The sequence below is a fragment of the Haematobia irritans genome, chromosome 3 (assembly GCF_050003625.1).
Source record: "Haematobia irritans isolate KBUSLIRL chromosome 3, ASM5000362v1, whole genome shotgun sequence".
Lineage (NCBI taxonomy): Eukaryota > Metazoa > Arthropoda > Insecta > Diptera > Muscidae > Haematobia > Haematobia irritans.
In genome coordinates this window covers 194538568-194561242 of record NC_134399.1, presented here as the reverse complement: position 1 = coordinate 194561242, position 22675 = coordinate 194538568, and the positions used below count along the sequence as shown (strand labels likewise).

General features: G+C 33.6%; 2 protein-coding genes and 2 long non-coding RNA genes across 4 annotated transcripts in view; 2 read left to right on the top strand and 2 right to left on the bottom strand.

Moving 5' to 3' along the window:
- Window positions 1–22675, top strand: part of LOC142230627 (uncharacterized) — a 339644-nt gene that overhangs the window by 302244 nt on the left and 14725 nt on the right. The gene's annotated exons all lie outside the window — the stretch shown is intronic.
- Chchd2 (Coiled-coil-helix-coiled-coil-helix domain containing 2) lies at window positions 9393–12192 on the bottom strand. The gene is made up of 2 exons (XM_075301174.1): window positions 12010–12192; window positions 9393–10407 (listed from the first exon to the last, which is right to left on the bottom strand). The coding sequence occupies exons 1-2, from the start codon at window positions 12054–12056 to the stop codon at window positions 9990–9992; spliced, it is 465 nt and encodes a 154-aa protein (XP_075157289.1). The 5' UTR covers window positions 12057–12192; the 3' UTR covers window positions 9393–9989.
- On the bottom strand, window positions 14837–15204 carry LOC142228138 (uncharacterized). The gene is made up of 2 exons (XR_012720076.1): window positions 15108–15204; window positions 14837–15050 (listed from the first exon to the last, which is right to left on the bottom strand). It is a non-coding gene; the product is annotated as an uncharacterized LOC142228138 (long non-coding RNA).
- Miga (mitoguardin) lies at window positions 15498–20683 on the top strand. The gene is made up of 4 exons (XM_075301173.1): window positions 15498–16150; window positions 18519–19421; window positions 19985–20293; window positions 20350–20683. The coding sequence occupies exons 1-4, from the start codon at window positions 16082–16084 to the stop codon at window positions 20656–20658; spliced, it is 1590 nt and encodes a 529-aa protein (XP_075157288.1). The 5' UTR covers window positions 15498–16081; the 3' UTR covers window positions 20659–20683.

Genomic DNA, 22675 nt, shown 5'->3' with positions numbered 1-22675 from the left:
CTGAGCCGTGAAGGACTAAAAGAAAACAATGTACTCGTTTATCCAGGACATCTCCAAAAATATGCAACACTGTCATCAGTTGTTTAACAACAATCACAGGAAAGAAGTGAAATATTGCATTTTTAATGTATGAAATGCTCCAATTAGTATTAAATATTTACTGCTGCGATTATTTATGACACTGTACCACTTTGAATTTCATATTTTTCGATAAATTAGTCACAATAAATTGCTATTGTGAATCGAAGAAGCGTCACTTTATCAAAATACAATCTGGCAACATCGGCGCGACTTGATGAGATGTTCTGGATAGAACACCAGTACAACAATGTTCTGGATAGCCCATACAAATGATGCATCCAGTGCTAAAAGAAAACAGCCCTATTGTTGTAAAGGAAGATGGCTTGATTTGTATATTGAGCTCTGAGCGAAATGAATATGAGTTGAATTACGCCGCTATTCACCACTATAGGTCGTCTGCGCACGCCACTGCAATTTTTGATAAACTCTGTGGTAGTTCCTCAAGTCCTTCGCCGGCAGCACTTGAGGTGCTATGCAGTAGAGCTCGACCGAAGAATCGGCAGTCGGCCATAAATTGATAATCGGCATTCGCCTTGAAATTTCTTTAATTACAAATTTCAAGAAAATAATGGCTTCGGCCAAAAAACCCGGTTCGGTCAAGCTCTACTATGCAGCGCCAGTGTGAACACCTCAGACAAGTGATACGCAGTGTACTAACATACAGACTTATCAAAACGCTGCCCTTAGAACTGCGATAGGGTGTCTGCTCAATACACCCCTGGATCATTTCTATGTGGAGAACATGACGTATATACAATTACATGTTGTGAAAGCTGTATCGTCTTGGTTGTTATCAAGGTAACCATCTAAAACACCATCTTATGGATAAACGAAGGAATGTAAAGGTTGATATTCAATATTTAGAGCGCGTTGTTCAGCGTTACAAAAGCGAGCCTCTAGATTGGCAGGATACCAACCTGATATTTGTACCCATCAATAATTGGTAACAGCGTAGGTGATTTTTGTCTCATCTGTAGGCAAGGGTCACCGTGGTGCAATGGTTAGCATGCCGGCCTTGCATACACAAAATCGTGGGTTCGATTCCTGCTTCGACCGAACACCAAAAAGTTTTTCAGCGGTGGATTAACCCACCTCAGTAATGCTGGTGACATTTCTGAGTGTTTCAAAGCTTCTCTAAGTGGTTTCACTGCAATGTGGAACGCCGTTCGGACTCGGCTATAAATTGGAGGTCCCTTGTCATTGAGCTTAACATGGAATCTGGCAGCACTCAGTGATAAGAGAGAAGTTCACCAATGTGGTTTCGCAATGGACAGAATAGTCTAAGTGAGCCTGATACATCTGGCTGCCACCTAACCTAATTCACCTCTGTAAGTCGTCTAAACCTAACCTAGCATAACTGTTTAAAAGTATGTATATTGGCTGAGTTACGCTGCTACTCTCCACAACAAGCGCTACCGTTGCGATGGTTATCACTTTGTATGTGATCCTACACGCTCAATACGTAATGATATTATACAACAAGATCTTTGGCTGCAGTACAATTGGTGGCACAATGTTCTCGTTTTCATATACGATGAGCGGCTTGCTTAATAAGATCTCTGTTTTTATTTAAAAAAAATACCGAAAATTTAACAAACTTTAAAATTTTCGTATCAAAGCCATTCAATGTAATTGTGAAGCTGAATTTCGCAATTATATTCTTCTTCTAAACATGGATGATATATGGGGAATGGATATTGGTTGTGTTATCCAGCTACTCTCCGCTAGAGGCGCCAGTGCGATGTGATTTGTAACTCCTTGAGATTAGGGGCCATATGAAAGGCTGAATCCCTTTCAGGAGACGAAACTCTCCTATTGGAAGAACTGCAACTTCTTCTTAGACACCCATATTTATTTCGAACAACAATCCCAATAATCGTCATGTCGACGGTGAGATTTAGTTAGGTGGTCATTGAGATGGGAATGATGCGAAAACAACACAGAATGTATGTTGCATTATTTTTGGTTTTTGTGGGCGTTACATTTAAATGGCAATTTTTATAATATCGCAGTAGAAGGGTGTAACAAGTATATAGATCGTATCTTCTGTACCCACTATCGTGGATTGCGTACAAAATTCTACTAACAATAGTCTCCAGGATATTGTCGAAGTTAAATATGGGGCCTATATCAAATTTTGTACCGATATGGTTTTTTGATGGCATAAGAGCGAATACCGAACCGACATAATATTACCGAATTTTAGATGTATCTGATGAAAAATAAGCCTACAAGACAATCAACAAGACAAATCTGGGCTTGGAGACGATATATAGTTCTAATAAAAACTGTCGCTTATTATAATAAGCCTTCCGGACATTTGTCTACACCCAAAGAAATTTGTTAGTAGGGACAGCAGAAAAGTCTGCTAAAACAGCAGAAAGTCTGCTGAAAAAGGGACAGCAGTCATTGTTTGCTGAAATAGCAAACATTTCCTGCTAGTTTTGAAGCTCGATTACACTAAAACATGTTTTATTTTGGCTAAAACAAATAAAAATGTCAACTTAGGAGCTATCCTAACATAATTAACACAATATTTTATGAATATCTATAGTATTTGACCAAAAATCTGAATATTTATCGAATTGAGGCATAACAGCAAACAAAATGTTTGCTGATCATATTTAGGAGCTTGTAAGTATATTACAGTGCAAAAATATACCAAGAACAACTTTTGGTTCTTAAATAGGCTTTGGGAAAAATTTTATAACCTAAAAATTTTATAAATTGTTGTTCATTACGCCCTGAAGTACAAAAATATAACAGCAGACATCGACTGCTGTTTTTAGCAGACTTTTTTCTATGAGTGTAGGGTTTAGTTTAAATGTGTGCTATATCTATCACGATCAATATCATGTACCAAACAAGTCAAATCTGTGGATCGGCCTAGCCCCATATAGGCCGATAACTATATATATTCGGAAATACCCCATTTGCGCCCTATAAAAATAAAAACTTTTTGTGCCACCCCGAGCAAGAATATATACAACTCATGGGGTCTCAAAGGAATATAGTTCGTTTTTTGTATTTCCTTAAGGTGGGTATTAAGTTCGAGTTTACACGGATGAAAAAGACTGTTTTTCATATGTTTGGCTATAAACATTATATGTTTGGAACACAAATTTTTAAACACAATATTTTTGAATGCAAGCATATAATGTTCATAAACTAGCATAACATGTTTGGGACATATATGTTAATATGTTAGAACATATTATGTTTGGGACATAAAATGTTTGTAAATATAATATGCTTGGATGCAAACATATATTAATTTAGAAATAGCCTATAAACATATATGTGTTTAGTAGCTTGGAGCGCTATTTAAAAGGGAGCGATATTGAATTAAGTTGGTGGTTGTTGCTTGTAATTACAAAATTAACATTTTATTTTTCCTTGGGCAATTGATCAGCTACTTCTTTGATCCTTACAAACTGTGTAGTCCACTGTTCGAATCCCCGTCCGGCAAAAGGTAAAATTAAAATAAAAAAATCATACAATTGAATAATTTCTTCTACAATGTTTGTATTACAGAAAAAGGTGCTAAGAACTAAAAAATCTCGTGGAAGTGAGAAAGATGTGGGGGAATATACAATTGGGCAGAAACAAAATTTTGAGCATTCAGGTCGAAAACCTATGTTGTTAGCACCTATATTACCTGTTTATTTTCATAATTCATTATGATTGTAAATATATAAATAAATAAATAAAATTTTGAGCACAATATTGTTTGGGAGAATTTTTTTAAGCATATAATATTTTTGGGTGCAAAATGCTTCCAAACATATTATATGTTCACATAATAACATATTGTTTGTTGGAAGACAACATTATTGAATTTGGATGCAAAAATACAAAATGTTTGGAACTTAGACTACCCAAACATATATTTTTTAGACCAATATGCTTTCAAACATATTATATATTGGAAGAGACCAAACATAAAAATGTTTGGGCAATACCCAAAAATATATATGCTTGAAGCAAAATATGTTTGGGAGTATATGTTACAAATCACATCCGTCAAATGTGTTGGGGGCTATATGTAAAGGTTTGTCCCAAATACATACATTTAAATATCACTCGATCTGGACAGAATTTGATAGACTCATAAGCGTAGGAAGGCCTCTGGGGAGGGGGCTTAGACCCCCCCAGAAAAATTATAGCCCCCCCCCCAGAATTTGAAAACCTATTTACGATTTTACATTTTTCTAAAAATTAAACAAGTATATACAACCGCACAAAGTTCCGCTGAAGACTTTCATGCACAATCGAATTACTTTCGTTGTGGTAGCAGTTACCGAAATCTGAATATTTATAAAATAAATCTGTGGTTGAACTTTTGATTTAGTTGAATCACTAAAGCTCCTTTATTATTGTAATTGATACTATTCTTTCATAAATTAAAATCTTAATAATGCTGCAAAAAAGCATAGCCAAAAAGAAGTGAAAATGTTCTTTTTGGGTCCGGAAGTGGTGCAAACTTGGCGGAGAAGCGATGAATGTAATATGAAATTGTCATAGAACGAATGTCCACCGTTTCATAAGCCGTTGCAATGAATTTGCATCACTTCTTAAGTTGTGATCCAAATTCAGTGTTTTGAATGTGGATTAAAAAATTTTGTTATATTTTCCAAAATAATTAATTTTTATATTTTTTATGATTTTTAATGCATTCTAACGCTTGTTTGAAACGTTTTTCCTCGAATATTTTCAAAAATTCTATAAAAATTTCTATAATGAATTTAGCATTTTTGTGGCAAAATTTGAATAATTTGTACCACTTTATTTATCTTACTTTTTTTTAAAGAAAACAAAAAATTACGCATTAAAATATGAAAAAATGAAGTAAAAAAACTTCCTGTGTAGTTAAAATAATTAACTTCTTTGTGAGGACATTTTTGGAAGTGCTTTTAAAGTTGTGGCTTTAGAACAACTCCCAATTTTTTGCTGGGAAAAGTGTGGAACTACATTTAGTTGCTTTGTTATAAATTAATTGTCGAGTTATTTTGATGCCTATAATGTTATTCATTTTTATGCTAATTCTACTCCCTGTGCACAATTTCAACTAAATCGGAGTTAAAAATTGGCCTCCGTGGTCATATAAGTGTAAATCGGGCGAAAGCTATATATGGGAGATATATCTAAATCTGAACCGATTTCAACCAAATTTGGCACGCATAGCTACAATGCTAACTCTACTCCCTGTGCAAAATTTCAACTAAATCGGAGCAACAAATTGCCCTCTGTGGTCATATGAGTGTAAATCGGGCGAAAGCTATATATAGGAGATATATCTAAATCTGAACCGATTTCAACCAAGTTTGGCACGCATAGCTACAATGCTAATTCTACTCCCTGTGCAAAATTGCAATTAAATCGGAGTAAAAGATTGACCACTGTGGTCATATAATTGTAAATCGGGCGAGCAATATATATGTGAGATATATCTAAATCTAAACCGATTTCAACCAAGTTTGGCACGCATAGCTACAATGCTAATTCTACTCCTTGTGCAAAATTTCAACTAAATCGGAGCAAAAAATTGGCCTCTGTGGTCATATGAGTGTAAATCGGGCGAAAGCTATATATGGGAGCTATATCTAAATCTGAACCGATTTCAACCAAATTTGGTACACTTACCTATGCTATTAAACATACTCCTTGCGCAAAATTTTAAGTAAGTCTGGACAAAACTCTGGCTTTTGAGGCCATATAAATGCCAATCGAGAGAATGTAAATTCTACTCTCTGGGCAAAATTTAACGAAAATCGGTAGTAAACTTTGGGCTGTGTGGTCATATGAGTGTAAATCGGGTAAAATATATATATGGGAGCTATATCTAAATCTGAACCGATTTGGCTGATATTTTGCAAGTTTTTCGAGACTTATTAAATATTCGGATGTACGGAATTTTATCGGTTGATATACACGCCAATTATGACCAGATCGGTGAAAAATATATATGGCAGCTATATCTAAATCTGAACCGATTTTTTCCAAAATCAATAGGGATCGTCTTTGAGCCGAAACAGGACCCTATACCAAATTTTAGGACAATCGGACTAAAACTGCGAGCTGTACTTTGCACACAAAAATACATCAACAGACAGACAGACAGACGGACATCGCTAAATCGACTCAGAATTTAATTCTAAGCCGGTTGGTCTATGATTACTCCTTCTTGGTGTTACATACAAATGCACAAACTTATTATACCCTGTACCACAGTAGTGGTGAAGGGTATAATCAGTAAAAAATGAAATCTGCACCAGATATGTATAATTTTATATACATATTTGTTGCAGATTTCATTATATCTTGATGGGGAATAACCCAAAGCAAATTGTCACAAAACTTCTATTCCTTAAAATGGATTATTAAAGAAAAGTAATCGTTAAACAAGTATATACAGCACTAAGTTCGGCCGGGCCGAATCTTAAATACCCACCACCATGAACCAAATATTAGGGTTTCCTTTGAAATTTCAGGAGGGATTGAGGACACTTCCCGAAGATAAATTTAAAGATTTCACCTATGAGGACTATATTAGATTCTGGATTAATAAGAACCATTTTTGTTTGAGTTTTAGAGGAATCATTAACATCTCTTGTAAATGTGCAAGAAAATTGTAAAATAACGTCTTGCTTTGAAATCTTAAATCTGTAGATTTTCACCCGAGAAGTATCTGAAATCTGAAAATTTTACATTGAGTTTCAACCAATTTTCACGATCAGTGCGCCTTCTATACCCTCAAGAAATGAAGTCGGTCTATATGGAGGCATTACCAAAAGGACCGATAAAAACTTAATCCGATACACGTTTTTGGGAGCCTAAAATAATATTTACAATTTCAGGCAAATCGCATAAAAACTACGGATTCTAGAAACCCAAGAAGTAAAATCGGGATATCGGTCTATATGGGGGCTATACCAAAACATGGACCGATACTCACCATTTGTGGCACACCTCTTTATGGTCCTCAAATACCTATAAATTTCCAATTTCAGACAAATTGTATTTAAACTACGGATTCTATAAGCCGAAGACCCCAAATCGGGAGGTCGTTTTATATGGGGACCATACCAAAATATGGACCGATACTCACAATTTTTGGCACACGTATTGGTGGTCCTACAATACCTCTAGATTTCCAATTTCAGGTAAATTGAATAAAAACTGCGGTTTCTATAAGCCCAAGAAGTAAAATCGGGAGATCGGTCTAAATGGGGGCTATACCAAAATATGGACCGATACTCACCATTTTCGGCACACCTCTTTATGGTCCTAAAATACCACTAGATTTCCAATTTCAGACAAATTGGATAAAAACTACGGTTTCTATAAGCCCAAGACCCCAAATCGGGAGGTCCTTTTATATGGGGACCATACCAAAACATGGACCGATACTCACAATTTTTGGCATACGTATTTGTGGTCCTACAGTACTTCTAGATTTCCAATTTCAAGTAAATTGAATAAAAACTGCGGTTTCTACAAGCCCAAGAAATAAAATCGGGAGATCGGTCTATATGGGGGCTATACCAAAATATTGTCCGATACTCACAATTTTTGGCACACGTATTTGTGGTCTTACAATACCTCTAGATTTCCAATTTCAGGTAAATTGAATAAAAACTGCGGTTTCTATAAGCCCAAGGAGTAAAATCGGGAGATCGGTCTATATGGGGGCTATACCAAAACATGGGCCGATACTCACCATTTTTGGCACACCCCTTTATGGTCATAAAATACCTCTACATTTCTAATTTCAGGCAAATTGGATAAAAACTACGATTTCTATAAGCCCAAGACCCCAAATCGGGAGGTCGGTTTATATGGGGACTATATCAAAACCTGGACCGATATAACCCATCTTCGAACTTGACCTGCGTGCAGACAAAAGACGAGTTTGTGCAAAATTTCAGCGCGATTGCTTCATTATTGAAGACTGTAGCGTGATTACAACAGACAGACAGACAGACGGACAGACGGACATCGTTATATCGTCTTAGAATTTCTCCCTGATCAAGAATATATATACTTTATATAGTCGGAAATCGATATTTCGATGCGTTACAAACGGAATGACAAACTTATTATACCCCCGTCACCATTCTATGGTGGTGGGTATAAAAATGACGATTTTAGCGGCTAAACTCGAACTTAATACCCACCTTTAGACAGCAACGAAAGTACGCTTCGAGTTAAATTATTTGTTTCAACTCGGAACTATTTTAATAAAGTGAAGGCCGGTATTAAGTTCGCAATACCGCAATAATTCATTAAAAGTAAATAAACTTTTTCAATTGTTGACAATTTCAATGCGAACCCCTTATCTGGGGGAGTTCATTTTATTTATTTTGGCATTATATTAATTTTACCCGATCTCGCAGAGCGAATCGGCTCTTAGTTTCGAATGCTAGAGGTTTCATGGACAAATAATTTTCATTTTCAGCAAAACATTAAAAACTTTTTCTTTGAAAACGAAAACTTAGCGAAACAATTTAATTCAATACTTTTGCGACTCATAAAGGACTTAAACACACAAAAAAGTTCATATTTCTTAATGACAGATGCGTTTTAGAATGACAAACAGAATAACACAGTTAGTATAACCCTATCCTATGATGGTGGGTATAGAAAATGTGTTATCAGTTAAGTATCACTCATTGGCCATATGTTAACCCTTCACGTAATACTAAATTTAATATTTTCGAAATTTGAACGAAACAGTTCCATTAGATGTAGATTAAAATTCTGAATTATATATTAATTGCGCCATGAAGTGTAATGGATTCTACATCCGATTACTATATACACCTGCATGATCATTTATTAACAATCAATTGTTTGTTCGATCTATCTGTTATGACTCATTTTGCTGATGGAAAATAACACACTGAAAACGCAATTTGTTTATCTTCAAGAGGTTCCTAAAAATAGGAAAAAAATGTTGTTGTTGTTTACACCGAAACATCTAAAACTATAATGAAAAATAACAAATCGCTTTATATGTCCCAACATGTTTATCAGAATTTCACCAATATTTTTAATATCGCACATTATTTACATAGAAGTGCATCACGAGATCCAATTTGCAAGATAAACAACAACAACTGTATATAAATAAATACAAATTGTTTTTGTTGATAACCAAATATATATTGAATTAAGACTTTAACCTTTTGAAGAAAATATATAGTGCGTCATTGTTTATGGTACTGTAAGGGGAAGAGAGGTCGGGTATTTCTAACATGGTCGGGTGTTTCTAACAGATCACAGTGTTGTTTAAAGAAAAAGACAAAAAATTTTCTTTTTTTTTGGCAGATAACAACAGTGGTTGGTTATGTTTTTTTTTTCACCGCCACGCTAAATGATGATGAAATGAATGAGTGTAATTGGCACTTTTGTTTTTATGAAAAACATCGCACCATAACATACTATATATATATATTTTTTTTTTGGCAAACGAGTCAATACAATAAAATTCTGACTAACTTTCCACGAGCAATCTAAATGCAATCCATATGATAATGCATGCTTTGTTCTCGGTTTTTCTTTCCCTGGCCACTGTTGTTACCCTTTGTGAGTTTATTGTTGTTTTTTTTTTTTTGTTTTTCATTTTTTCTTTTTGTATCTACAATTACATAGAACAAAAAAAATTATAAAATTAAATATATTATGTATTTTTCAAAATAAAAAGTTTAACTAATATAAAATATTAACTGATTATAGCTCAACAAATATACATGTATATTTAGGTAATGTGTATCTAAATTAAGTGAGAAGAAATTAAAACATTTCAATCCACAAATGTAACCCAAGGAACGCTGTATACAGATGGAAGATTATAAAAATCTTCCCCCAACTTCACATATCAACATTGAGGCTTACATCATATTCGTTTACATATGATGCTGAGCTTTGCATTGACGCAATGCCTCATTGAAACCTTCGCATAAAGTCAAATCTGATTGTCCTTGAGCACATTGCAAAAATTGTTTTATTTCCCAACTGCAAGGGCCTTGGGGTTCATTGGCCGGAGCTCCATATTGTTGCACTGGTGCAGCAGCAGCTGGGGCTGGTGCTGCAGCTTCCTTATCACCAGATCCACTAAAAAGGCTAGTAAGACCATGACCAACGGTATGACCAATAGCCGAACCAACAGCTACACCTCCAGCGGTAGCCGCCATTTGTTGGAACATTGATGGCTGTTGTGGTGCTCCTACTGCGGTTGGAGCAGCCTGCACTGGTGCTGGGGGTTGTGGTGGGGGAGCAGCACGGGCCGGAACATTTTGGGATGGAGCTGGAGCAGGGGCACTCCTGTAAATGGAAAAGAAAGTAGTGTTGATCAATACATGCTAATTATGAAAGCAACATAAAATTTTAGTGGTAGCTGCTATTACAACAAACGAAAATATCTTCTCACCACTTCCAGTGAGAAGAATATTTTTCTTCCAGTAAAAATTTATTTATTAGACCGGCTAAATTTGTTTTTTTTTTTTTTTTTTGTGGCACCTTGCTTTTACTTCTTTGCTAACAAGATATCTCTTAAAATAAAATAAAAATGTATTTACTCCCCCCAAGCTCGTTATTTGTTTATAGTACAAACAGAAAATTCTTTGCAAAAATAATAAATTGGGGACTTTATGACCCTGTTTGTAAAAATCTATCAAGTAGAAGCTATAGACTAGGTAGCTTAGACCTTTTGGGTGCTAATAGTTACAGATAAGCTGATAGCAACTAAAGGCGATGAGATTGTATATAAGCTAAATGATTATGTATCCCCTTTTCATAGCTGACTCCGAACAACCTCATAGAGAAGTTTGGAGATACTTTGGAAATGAACAGGAGTGCTGAGAGGAGAAATCATAGTTAAAAATAGTTTATCGTGTCGAAAATGGCATGGAACCAACGACGCTTTGTATATAGAGCTGACATGGCAAACACTGCACATCGGTGCCTTCCATACGAGCTGTACATTGGCTTAAGTAAGAATTTTCCAATGAACATTGCAGAAGTTTCCTTTTTTATAATATTATTAATTTGTATATAGCTTCCCTTATTAGGTTAAAGTGGCAGCCCGATTAAGATTCAGGCTCACTTAGACTATTCAGTCCATTGTGATATAGCTTCCCTTATTACTTCTAATTACATTTGTGACATAGTTGACTTGGAAGACTTACAGAATTAGGACATGTTCTTTTTTAAAAGCAAAATTGGTTTTTTGGCCAAATTATATTTTAACAAATAGATGAATCATTGTAGAAAATTAGATTAGTCGCGTGTTTGTTTATTTATAACTCTAACGATTACAAGTTCAAACATCAAGTAATCATTTCGGTTACAAACATTAGACATAATGGCAGAATATTCTAGTGTGTTGTGGAAAATTCTTAAAACGCAGTAGAAAATTCTTAAAACTTAGTAAAATACGCCACAAATAGATTTGCGTATTTATTATGTTCGTAATTAGCCATCCTCTTGCCGAGTTTTACCAATCTATAGACAGTGAAAACTCTCAAAGTTAAACACCATTTAAAATACAACTCTCAAAAGTAAACAATTTTTCTATGTTCTCACATTTAAATTAGGTCTAAAAAATATACATTTCCAATTTTTGAAATAAGATTGGTGGTATCCGCATTCGTTTGTGAGAGGTTTCACTGTAGAGTAATTCAATTGAATTGTACAAATTAAAACTAACACACGTATACTCAAAGGTTATGTAACCCCCCCAAAAAAAAAGAACTAAGAAAAATTTCACAATTTTCGGAAAATATTCAAACTTTTCTTGAAAGCATTTACTTAGTCTTCAATATTTTCTTATAAAATAAATTTATGGGGGAAAATCGCGAAAATGTTTCCAAGATATAGTGAATTACTCCGGCTAACCGATCCAATTACTCCGGTTCTAACACTTACCTTCTTGTTGCTGGTGGTGGGCTAGCTGAACGTCCACGTCGAACCATTTTTATTTATTTGTTTGTTTGTGAAATTTATTAAAACTTTGCAATAATTTGAAGTAGTTTAATTTAATTTGATTTCTTTATCGCACACGATGTTTATAGTCGCTTTGGTTTTTTGTTTCTGATTGGCAACTTGAGTAATTTCAATTTCTTTATATTCTTTTCGAAGTGCGAGAAATTTCGAATCAACTGTCAATAGAAAGGAAAATGACAATTATCTCGCTAGTTAGTTGCACGAACGTAACACACAATAAAACTGTAATGGGGCGTTCATACATGACTTGTCCACGAATCCAACACAAGACGAGAGAGTGGCCAAAAAGTTAAATTAAGCAAGCCTAGTTTAGCTATATCACTCAAAAAACTAAGAAAAAATAGGGTCGATAGAGATGTAAAGGTACTAAGTAACCGGTTCTAAATTGTAGACAACCTATCCCTGAAAGTTAATCATAGATTCGCGCTGATGATTTTAATTGTAGCCATGAAAATGCAATTTTGCACACACCCAGAAAACAAATTCGTTGCCTCAACCGAATTATTTGCCAACCGAAAGCAGGTGGTTCCATCAACTATCAATGATATCTGTCAGCACAACTAACATTTGGCAATTGTAACTGCATAGTAGTATGTTGGATCAACTTTGCATTGGTTGTCGCAATCTCATATTAATTGTTTTGTTTGTTGGTGCAACCCCCCTCGATTTTCTCTATTATTATCCTAAGCAAATTCCAATATTAAATGAAAGGGCAGATTATATTGAGATTTTATTAATTTATTACAAGATTTACAATCATAATAAACTACGAAAATAAATACAAAAGGTGCTAACAACAAAGGCTTTTGATCTACATATACGTGAGATCAATTTACATTACAATTTACAATATATGATAGGTAATATATGTATACCAATGACAGATGGTTATTAGGTTGCAATTATGTGGTCAAACTACAGAACCTGATTCAATATATACTTGCCAGAAATTTCTTCCTTAATCCTCTAGATATAAATACAGATCGACTTAGACTTGTCCTGTATGCTTAATACAATAAAAAAAAAGCTCGCTTGCCGTAAAAAGTAGTTGTGTTTGTTGGTGTATGAAGCCTGCAATTTTTATGGAAACTTTTGTAATATTCCTTTTTTATAAAACGGTGCGATACTTACCTGAAGGCAACTTCTTTTCTATGGGATAAACTTTATTCAATGTATTGCGGACAATTACCAAGTAAATGCTGTTCCCCGTTTTGCAAATTTTGTAGCGTCATATCATTTACCAAGTCGATGTTGATATAAATATTTATTTGTTACAACAACTACCTTACGCCCGTCCTATAATTGAACTAAGATTCTATTAGTATACTTAACTTTTGGTTGTACCAACCATTTGTTGATTCCCATGATGTAGGTCTCACTATGCTGGTGGTTAGCTCAACAATTTTATGCAGCATAAAACCAAATTTATCGGCATTGGTTATTGTAACCAATTGAATGGTTATGGGAATTTCGTTTTGATCCTGTGAACTTTTTTATGGTCGTGTTGGATGTATAATGGGGAAAATAATCAAAACATTGTTCTTGTAACAAAAAATAAGTTACTGACATCATTTCCTCATTGTAATGATCGAATTGCAACCAACCATTTCTCTGGGTGCAGTAAACTATTATATTAACTTTTTAAGCCAAATAAAAAAGAGCCGGTTCTAAAGCGATTATGGGAATCTGGTTGTAGTGAACCGATTATTAGGAAAGTCACATTTTTCAAAATAAAGGAAAAAAATGAATTTATAAGTAAAAACCGCCTCAGATGAAAAGTGTTTTTTTTTACCTGGTATAGATATTAATCGGTTAATATTTCCGGTTTCAAGGAATTTATTATGTTGTAGACTACTCTTAGAACTTTACCATATATGAAGTTTTGGAAAAAAATGAGAGGTATAGCTAAACACAAGGACTTTCGTATGTAAAGGCCGATACTATGTTCACTTTTCGCGTTGAACTTTTTGCGATTACTTTACGGAAATAGCTTAATTTAAAGCAGACAATATAATGCGCTTTACAGACTATCAGTTATTCCGGACGGAATGTCGGTGTTTGTAAAGAATCTTACATTGTGTCCGATCGATACGACTTGTCGGCGATGACTAAATAATCGGTAAATGTGTTATCGATTCCATAAACATCCATCAGTATCGATGTTGCTGCTGCATGTTTGTTTTCATGTATAATTTTGATTATTTCAGAAAAAGTAATCGCAAAAATAAAGTGATTTCCAACAGGGTATGCCGTTCGTAGAAAAATATCTGTATCTGAAATGCTTCTTATAATGTGTCCAAACCAGGGAATGAAGTCACCATGTAGCGCTGACGATTGTAGTTGCCGCCGCCGAATCAGTCTAAAAATCTTCAAATGCTTCCCATTTCCTGGCAAATTTAATATTTCACCCATTTCTTATAGAAGCAAAACTTCAAAAATCGATAATAATAGCTCGCAGAATTTTCATTTGCCAAGCACAGCTATACATTTCCTACCCTGCCAACATTTTTTGAATTTGGGGACTCTTTTGAGAATCCCTACTACGTCGAAAACAATCATATACGACATCAAAAACTCGTCGGAAAAGCGCCGTCACTATTGAGAAGTTGTACCACGCCAAGTTACTACAAAAATGTTTCGCATGAGTGCAATTATTAGGTGCCTTTATAGATCAATTTAGAACGACGCCAATAAGGGACCCTCCAAACAATCAGAAAAAGTGCATTTTAAGATAGTTGTAAAAGAATCATTGTGGTCGAGTAAAACACGTTTGTTTAGATATTTATTAATTTGATTAAACATTTACAAATTCTTAAAAATATAACATTTATAGCACTATCACATTACATTTAACATAATTTTTGGCATTAATGATGATGTTGAGTTACAAGTAGCGAGTTACATGTTGCTGCGTCTATCAACCAGTGTTTTTATTCCATGGAGGCAGCGTGTCTGTAAAATATCTGAAAAACAATCACTTTATTCCATTTGGAAAATCACCAAATTGTTCACCAATATACCTTTCACAATTTTAAGCGTATAATCTATGTTTTCAGAACTTTATTTTCGTTTTTATTTAATTAAAATATAACAAGCTGGTTGCGCTTGGCGTTTCACAAAAAATTGCTTTTTTAACAGTAGGGATGGCAAATTACTTGCATGTACTTTTTGATGTACCTTTTCATGATGGTTGAAGTGACATTTACGAGTCTGTGGTAACGATGAGGTTGAAATGGAACTTTGAAATGCTGGCAGTGTATGGGTAGCGAAAATATCGGTGCAATTCGAGGATTTGTGTGTTCACAGCGCGAATCCAACACTGGTCGCATTCTAAATTCAGTTCTTATTGGGTCTTACATTTTATGTAAACAAAAAAACTTTATACATTGGCAACATTATGATCGACGTCATCGTTATGTGTCAAACGTGTTTTCATATTTTTTTGTTTCGGCCGTGGATTTTGTGATGCAATTGTTTATTTATTGGGTTGATCATTGGCAAAACTAACCAAAAACTATTGAAAGTGAGAATACAATTCGAATAACATTTTACCCATCATTGTCGTAATGGATAAACATATGGTTTAAGTGAAATCTTTTCTAAAACGTGACTTGGTTGTGTGCCGGAAAAATCAAAGCAACTGACAAAAAAAAAGAGAAACTGGATACATGCGACGACAAAAAATCACATCGCGTAAAGGTTAATAATCGCCGATGAACCGTGTGGAAAACAAAAATCATACGATTTTATCAAAAAATAGATCATTAGCGTTAAATTGCAGGAGCAGCGATAAACATACGCACATAGTATAACCTAAAATTGTTTTTATTCAATAAGAGGGTGGCGGTGAGGGAAAATGTAGATTTGGATTGTTGCATTCTCAACCTTGGAGAAGTAAGTGCCGAAAAAGTAAGCCTATAGTGCGATTGCATACAGATAGTTGGGTAATCATTAACCAAAAAGGAGGAACACAGAAACATCACATTTATCCACAATGCTTTATCTTCCATTCAAATGGTCAGACATACGTATATTCCCGGCACGTATGTCCACCACCCAAAAGGTGAGAATATGAATTGATTAATATTTTATAACAAATAATATATATGTATTAGAGGAAGTAATCTGATAATAGTTTGTCGGTTATTCATGACACAACCAGTGATCTCTATAACATGCTGGAAAAATATTAAACCCTTTAGTTCGCAAATGGACTTTGGATTTAAAATTATTAATTGATATTTAATCCCACGATAGGGTTTGTGAGCAAGAGAAATTTCAATATTTTGGCTTTGAACTCGTATATCAATTTATTTCATAGAACACCAATTCAATGAAAAAGTGTTTTTCGAATCCATGCATTGCCTTTATTTGGTGTATATGGTTTTTTCTAAACTTAGAGTAAGAAATATATAATTGTCATTCCGATATTCTCAATATATTAATAAAATTCATATATTTTGGTTAATCGACCTTGAAAATTCATTAGTCTTCTTACCACAAGAACCACAATTTTATAATTTTATACAACAAACTATTTTCGGTAGAGAGATGAAAAGAATTGGATATGAAATCTATAACAAGAAACTGTTATACCGTTATGGGTATAAATTTAATTGTAGTAAAATCGCTCTATATATGAGCTATATAAAAAGACTGAAGTTCAAGAGTCGGCAAAATAATTTCGATGGAAAACGTTCTTGAGCAAAATTTTTATTTGGTGGCCAATTTTGAAATATCTGGCAAATTATAAGAATTTTTTACTCATTTTCAAGCAGTAAAATCGGAAATAGGTCTAATAAGCAATGATAAGGGTAGTCCTTCCGAGATCTCTTGGTGTATTTGTCACCCACCTATGGGTGAATAGAACAGTATGCCCTTATTCGTTGTCGCCGCCTATTGGTCAAAAAGATTTAAGATTAGAGACACCATGAAAAATTAAATAAATCAACAGTTCTTAACCCATTCCTCGCCATTGTACTCGCTTGAGTACAAAAAATTGGCAACATTTAATCTCGCAAAACTTTGTTTACAAATGAAATTATGCGACGTTTGTTGTGCTTTATGTTTTTTGTTTTTATACTTTTTATATTTTTTTAACTGAAGTTAAGTGTATATATATAAATGAACGTAATTTTTTTTATTTTAATGGGCTAACATGTGTCAACTAAGATGTAGGTGAACAGTTTACATTCCAATTCGTATGGCTTCAATATATAGCTTTACTTAAAGGCGAACGGTGCCTTTAGCGCCATTTCTTTTCTGAGAAAAAGTGTTGCCCTAGTGGTTCACTACTTTCCACCTTATTGACCTTCCACTCAAATAATAATTTTAATATTATTAGTACTACATACTATTGTGAATCAGAACAGATTTAATAAAAAATGTTATATTTTGCAGATAAATTCGAAAATTCACATTTTTTTATTTCAATCGAAAAAGCCATTATTGCGATTGATACTATCATTTTCTGATAGGCATTTCAATTAAAAAAATGAATGGATCAATTAATTATGTGATTGAATCAGAAAAAAATTTCTCCAAAAGAGGCTCTATCGTAAATATAAAAAATTAAAAACAAAATTGTTGTTCGTTAGTTATGCACAATTGTCTCATGGAATACAATTTTTTTAAATATTTGATATAAATATTGTTTGCCAATTTTTACACTCATATAAAAAAGTCTGCTAAAAATTGCAGTTAGTGTGCTGTTAATTTTTGCACATCGGGGTTTGGCGAAGTTTTAGTTTTAAAAAGTTTCCCAAAGCATATTTAAAAAGGTCCTGTTGTAAATTTCAATCGTCAATGAAAATATTTTTGTTGTTCGGGCGAAACTGGAAATAAACAATAAAATGTTATGCACCATAAACTTTTTTTCAAATATTTAATATTACTATTATTTGCCTCTTTTAACACTCATAGAAAAAATCTGTTAAAAAGTTATATGCAGTTATATTTTGTACTTCAAGGTTTAGCGAATTACAAATTGTAAATTGTTTAGTTTTCAAAATATTATCCAAAGCAAATTTAAGAACCAAAAATATTTTTTGTTATATACTTAAAAGCTCTTAAATGCTTTTTGGTTACTGTTACGCCTTAATTTGATAAATACTCAGATTTTTAGTATATTTTTAGTACATTATTTTTATTGTGTTACGAAAATTGTTTGTTTCACCCAAACTAGAACGTATTGTAGGTAATCGAAAACAGCAGAAAATGTTTTCTTTTTCAGCAAAAAGTGACAACTTTCAGCAGACTTTTTTGAAATTTAACTTTGATGTCGTGTCCACTAAACAATTTCTTTGGGTGTATTTATCAGTACTTTATGAGTATCAACATTCAAATCTCATATGGGATTTTATAATGGCAATTGAATTTTTATTACTATCAAATTAATGATTATTGTTTTTTTTTTGTTTTGCTACTTCTAGGTGGTCATTATCTCTATGGCAGCCGGTGTAACATTATTGGGCGTTATGTCACGTTATTTGCGAAGACGCAAACCACCACGTCCACCGCGACGAGCCCGTAAATACACAAATAGAAGGGCACGGAATAGTATGCGCAGCCCCAATGATATGATATCGATTGCTGGCTCAAAAGCTTCAGCCAGATCTGGTAGTCCCGTTGCATCAACTGTGGCCTATTCCCAATCAGATCGTATGTCAATGGCAAGTGGTTCCGTTGGAGCTGGTGCCTTGGTTATGTCCAATCCTAATCAGGTTGGTATAATAACCACTCAACTTACCGCGCAGCAATTGGGTGTTATGGGCATGGAAGCTCTAGATACGGTTATAAATTTCTGGGAAGATGCCTTGGCTGCTCATTATTCACCGGGTGGTGTACCGGCCCTACTCACAACCGCTGAAGAGTCCGAGTTTTGTCGTGAAATACAAAATTTATTAGATATGGCTTATGCTTTGCAGGAACAAAGCGAGCTATTATTTCTTGACCAACGTTCGGTTTTATTTCGCGACGAACCATCAATAGATGAAGCCGAAGAAGATCATTGGGCCGCTTTGGAAGATGTTCCCGATGAAGATAAACATTCACATAGGTCGGCTAGCATGAGTCGCACTGGATCAGATCCAAATTTCGATTCGGCAGAAAGTTTTGCATCGGCTTTAGATCAAGTAGCTGATCTACGTGAATTTGAAAGTTTTGCTGAAACTGAATATGAAGAGTATCCCTTATATCAGACAGCTTTAAAGCATCATGACGAAACCCCTATACCACACCGCACTCTACGCACTGATTTGGTGCATTGCAATAACGACACAGAGTATTTGGCAAAGCTGCATTGTGTTCGTTTGGCGTTTCAATATCTATTTAAGGTTCGTATAAAAAACATACTAATTGTAATTTTTGTTTTTATTAATGAACCAAAAAAAACATATTTAAAAAAAAAAAACGTTTTTTTTTTTAATTTGAGTGGCTTAAATTGTAGTTTTTTTTGTTTTTTTGTTAAATTAAAAGTTATGTTAAGTTAAAAGTTATTCCTCATATTTTTAATTCGTAAAAATGTCATGTCTAAAGAGGTATAGGTTGACGAGTTATTGGCTAATCAAAATTTTGCGGGATTGCAACAGAGTAACAGAGGGATTGTAACATAACTTATTTATAAAAGTACACAGTGATATATACACGTTTATCGGTCCGGGCGAAGTCCGTTTTACATTTTTGATTTTGATTTCGGGTGAACCTTAAAAATTTGGAGCTTGTCGGTTTCGTTTTCCCTCCAAATGTTTTTAAAACATAAAGCCTCCCTAATTGATCCTTTGATTTCCCATTTGTTTGCTATGAGAATGTCACAATTAAGATACAATTCCGTGTTTTAAGATTTGTAAAAGTTATGGATATATCATTAATTTGCCTATATGTGTTTCTTGTTTTTCAGGATCCAGCCATTGGTCAATGGGTTGTTGACACAGGCCGACAAATTCTTACAGATTTACTTTGTCTAGGTGATAAAGATACCAAAGAATTTCTAGTGGGCTATGAAGATATGATAAAATATATTCAAGATCCCAATAATTGGGATGATATACAAAAAGAATTGGAAACACGAAATGTTAAAGCCATGACATTCTATGACATTTGTCTAGATTTTATAATACTCGATTCATTTCGGGACTTGGATGCCCCTCCAGCCAGTGTTATAGCAGTGGTGCAAAATCGCTTCCTATCAAATGGCTTCAAAGAAACTGTAAGTTTTTCTTCTCCTTGCTCAAATTGTTATTTTTAAATATTTGTGCATTTTAGGCTCTCACGACAGCTGTGTGGTCCGTGCTAAAGGCCAAAAAACGTATGCTGAAAAATCCCGATGGATTTATGTCGCATTTCTATGTAATTTCCGAACAACTATCACCCTTAATGGCATGGGGCTTCTTTGGACCAGATGAAAATCTTAAAGATATTTGCCATTATTTTAGAGACCAATTATTGGGTTTCTTAGCTGACATATTTAATTTCCAAAAGAGTCGCTATACTTCATTGGAAGATTTAGCCCATGATGTTCTGGGCCATATGAAAACTAGAGTTAATAATATTAGTGTTAAGTTTAGTCAATAGATATTAAATGAAATCGAACATAGAACTTCCATCCTCGTTTTTTCAACGCAAAATATCTTCGAAAGATTAAAAAGATGAATATTCCAGAGAGTTTCTTTTAAATATTCCATAAGATTTGCAATTTATAAAAAATATATTTTCGCCTATTTGCCTAAAGGCAAAATGTCGCGGATGTGTTCATAAGACTAAGAAAAGAAAGTAAGCCATTTATGGATGGGTTCTCAGCTAGTACATATACAATATATGTATTCCCAGTTACATGTAGGTGACATTGTATTGGGTGCTAAAATCCATTAACTATATACAATCAAATATTGATAGCTTTAATCAACTCCTTAATTTTGTTTTTAATTTATGATGAAGTCTTTGAATCACAAAATATAATTAAGTTCTTGTTTTTTTTTGAGGTGGGTGTTAATGTGGCATTTCATAAAAATTTTGAATAGTTACTTTCGAACAAAGAAAAAAGAGACATTTGTAGCTTGTGGAAAAATACAATATTTTTAAATTTTTAGTATATAAAAAAAAATTAAAAATATTCTTACTTTATTACAATTTTTATTGTTGCTATTGCATTTTATACATGTGTCTTATGTGAAAAGCAATCTTAATACCCATCAAGATTAGATAGTTTCAATTAAACAGTGAAAAATAACAATTAATTATTTTAATTATTTTTGTTTTATTTTTTGCACTTTTATTTTCGTACAATACATAAAATAGAAAAAATACAAAAATGATTCTGTTTTTTTTTTTACATTATCATTGATTAGTGTATCATCGAAGGAAAGCTCATTCATATACACACATTTCTGTTAATCGTTTTTGTTATTTTATTGTTAACACAATATAACGGGATTTTGTTACAATTATCTAATCAAAACTACACTACTTAATTATTTTTCTAAGTTGTTGAAAAATCATAAAGTGATTTACAAATAAATTAATTTTTTAATAAAAATATATACGTATAATTAGTGGTAATTTTTTTTAAAGAAAAATCACATTTTGGGAAAATTAAGTATTTTCAACAAACCTATTTGTGGTCCTAAAATAACTCTATAATTTCAATTTCAGCCACATCGAATTGAAAATACGTTTTCTAGAAACCCAGGGTCTGTATGGGGGCTATACAAAAACATGGACCGATACACACCATTTTCGATACACCTATTTGTGATCTTAAAATTCCTCTAGATTTCCAATTTCAGGCAAATCGAATAAAAACTACGGTTTATAGAAGCCCAAGACCCCAAATCAGGGAATCGGTTTATGTGGGAGCTATATCAAAACCTGGGCCAATATAGCCCATCTTTGAACTTGGACTGCGTGCAGATAAAAGACGAATCTGGGCCAAATTTCAGGTCGACAGCACCATTATTGAAGATTGCAGCGTGATTAAAACAGACAGACAGACGGATATGCTTATATCGTCTTACAATTTCTCCCTGATCAAGAATATATATACACATATAGTCAAAATAATAAGTACACGTTGGCATTTTTTCTTCTTTGTCCTAACTCTAACATATTTTTTAATTTGGTGTTATAACTACGTCATGTAACTAAAGTTCAATATTGGCAGCACTGATTCAATAGAAAAAAAAAACGCAAAAATGTCATTATTTTTATTTCCTGTGTTCTCTTTGTGATGAAGCACTTTATTTGGTTGGTCAAAAAATAAGTACCAAAGACAATAAACTCTAGGAAGATATGAAATTGGCTACTGAGGAGATCAAACCATTTACCGTGTTAGTTTCACACTCGAACCAAACGCGTATACGACAAGTATTGACATAGCATTAAAATGTAGCAAAAAATGTAAAATGTAAAAACGAAATAAATTTCCTTAAACGGGAAAATGCAATTTTTTTTGTTGTTGCCTAAAATTTAACAGTGTTTCATTAAGAAAATTCAGTTTTTCATTTAAAAAATAAAAACGAAAAACAAATAAAAAATTACAAACATGTATGGAACTAACATGGTAAATGCAACATTTGGTATGACGCAAGCCAAT

What these genes read in the sequence shown, in the direction of transcription:
- Miga (XM_075301173.1), top strand. Translation starts at nt 16,082, where the DNA reads ATGCTTTATCTTCCATTCAAATGGTCAGACATACGTATATTCCCGGCA. An exon ending in GTATGTCCACCACCCAAAAG is followed by an intron (nt 16,151 to 18,518) that starts GTGAGAATATGA and finishes TGCTACTTCTAG; the next exon opens with GTGGTCATTATCTCTATGGC. An exon ending in CAAATGGCTTCAAAGAAACT is followed by an intron (nt 20,294 to 20,349) that starts GTAAGTTTTTCT and finishes TGTGCATTTTAG; the next exon opens with GCTCTCACGACAGCTGTGTG.
- Chchd2 (XM_075301174.1), bottom strand. Translation starts at nt 12,056, where the DNA reads ATGGTTCGACGTGGACGTTCAGCTAGCCCACCACCAGCAACAAGAAG. An exon ending in CCACCACCAGCAACAAGAAG is followed by an intron (nt 10,408 to 12,009) that starts GTAAGTGTTAGA and finishes TTCCATTTACAG; the next exon opens with GAGTGCCCCTGCTCCAGCTC.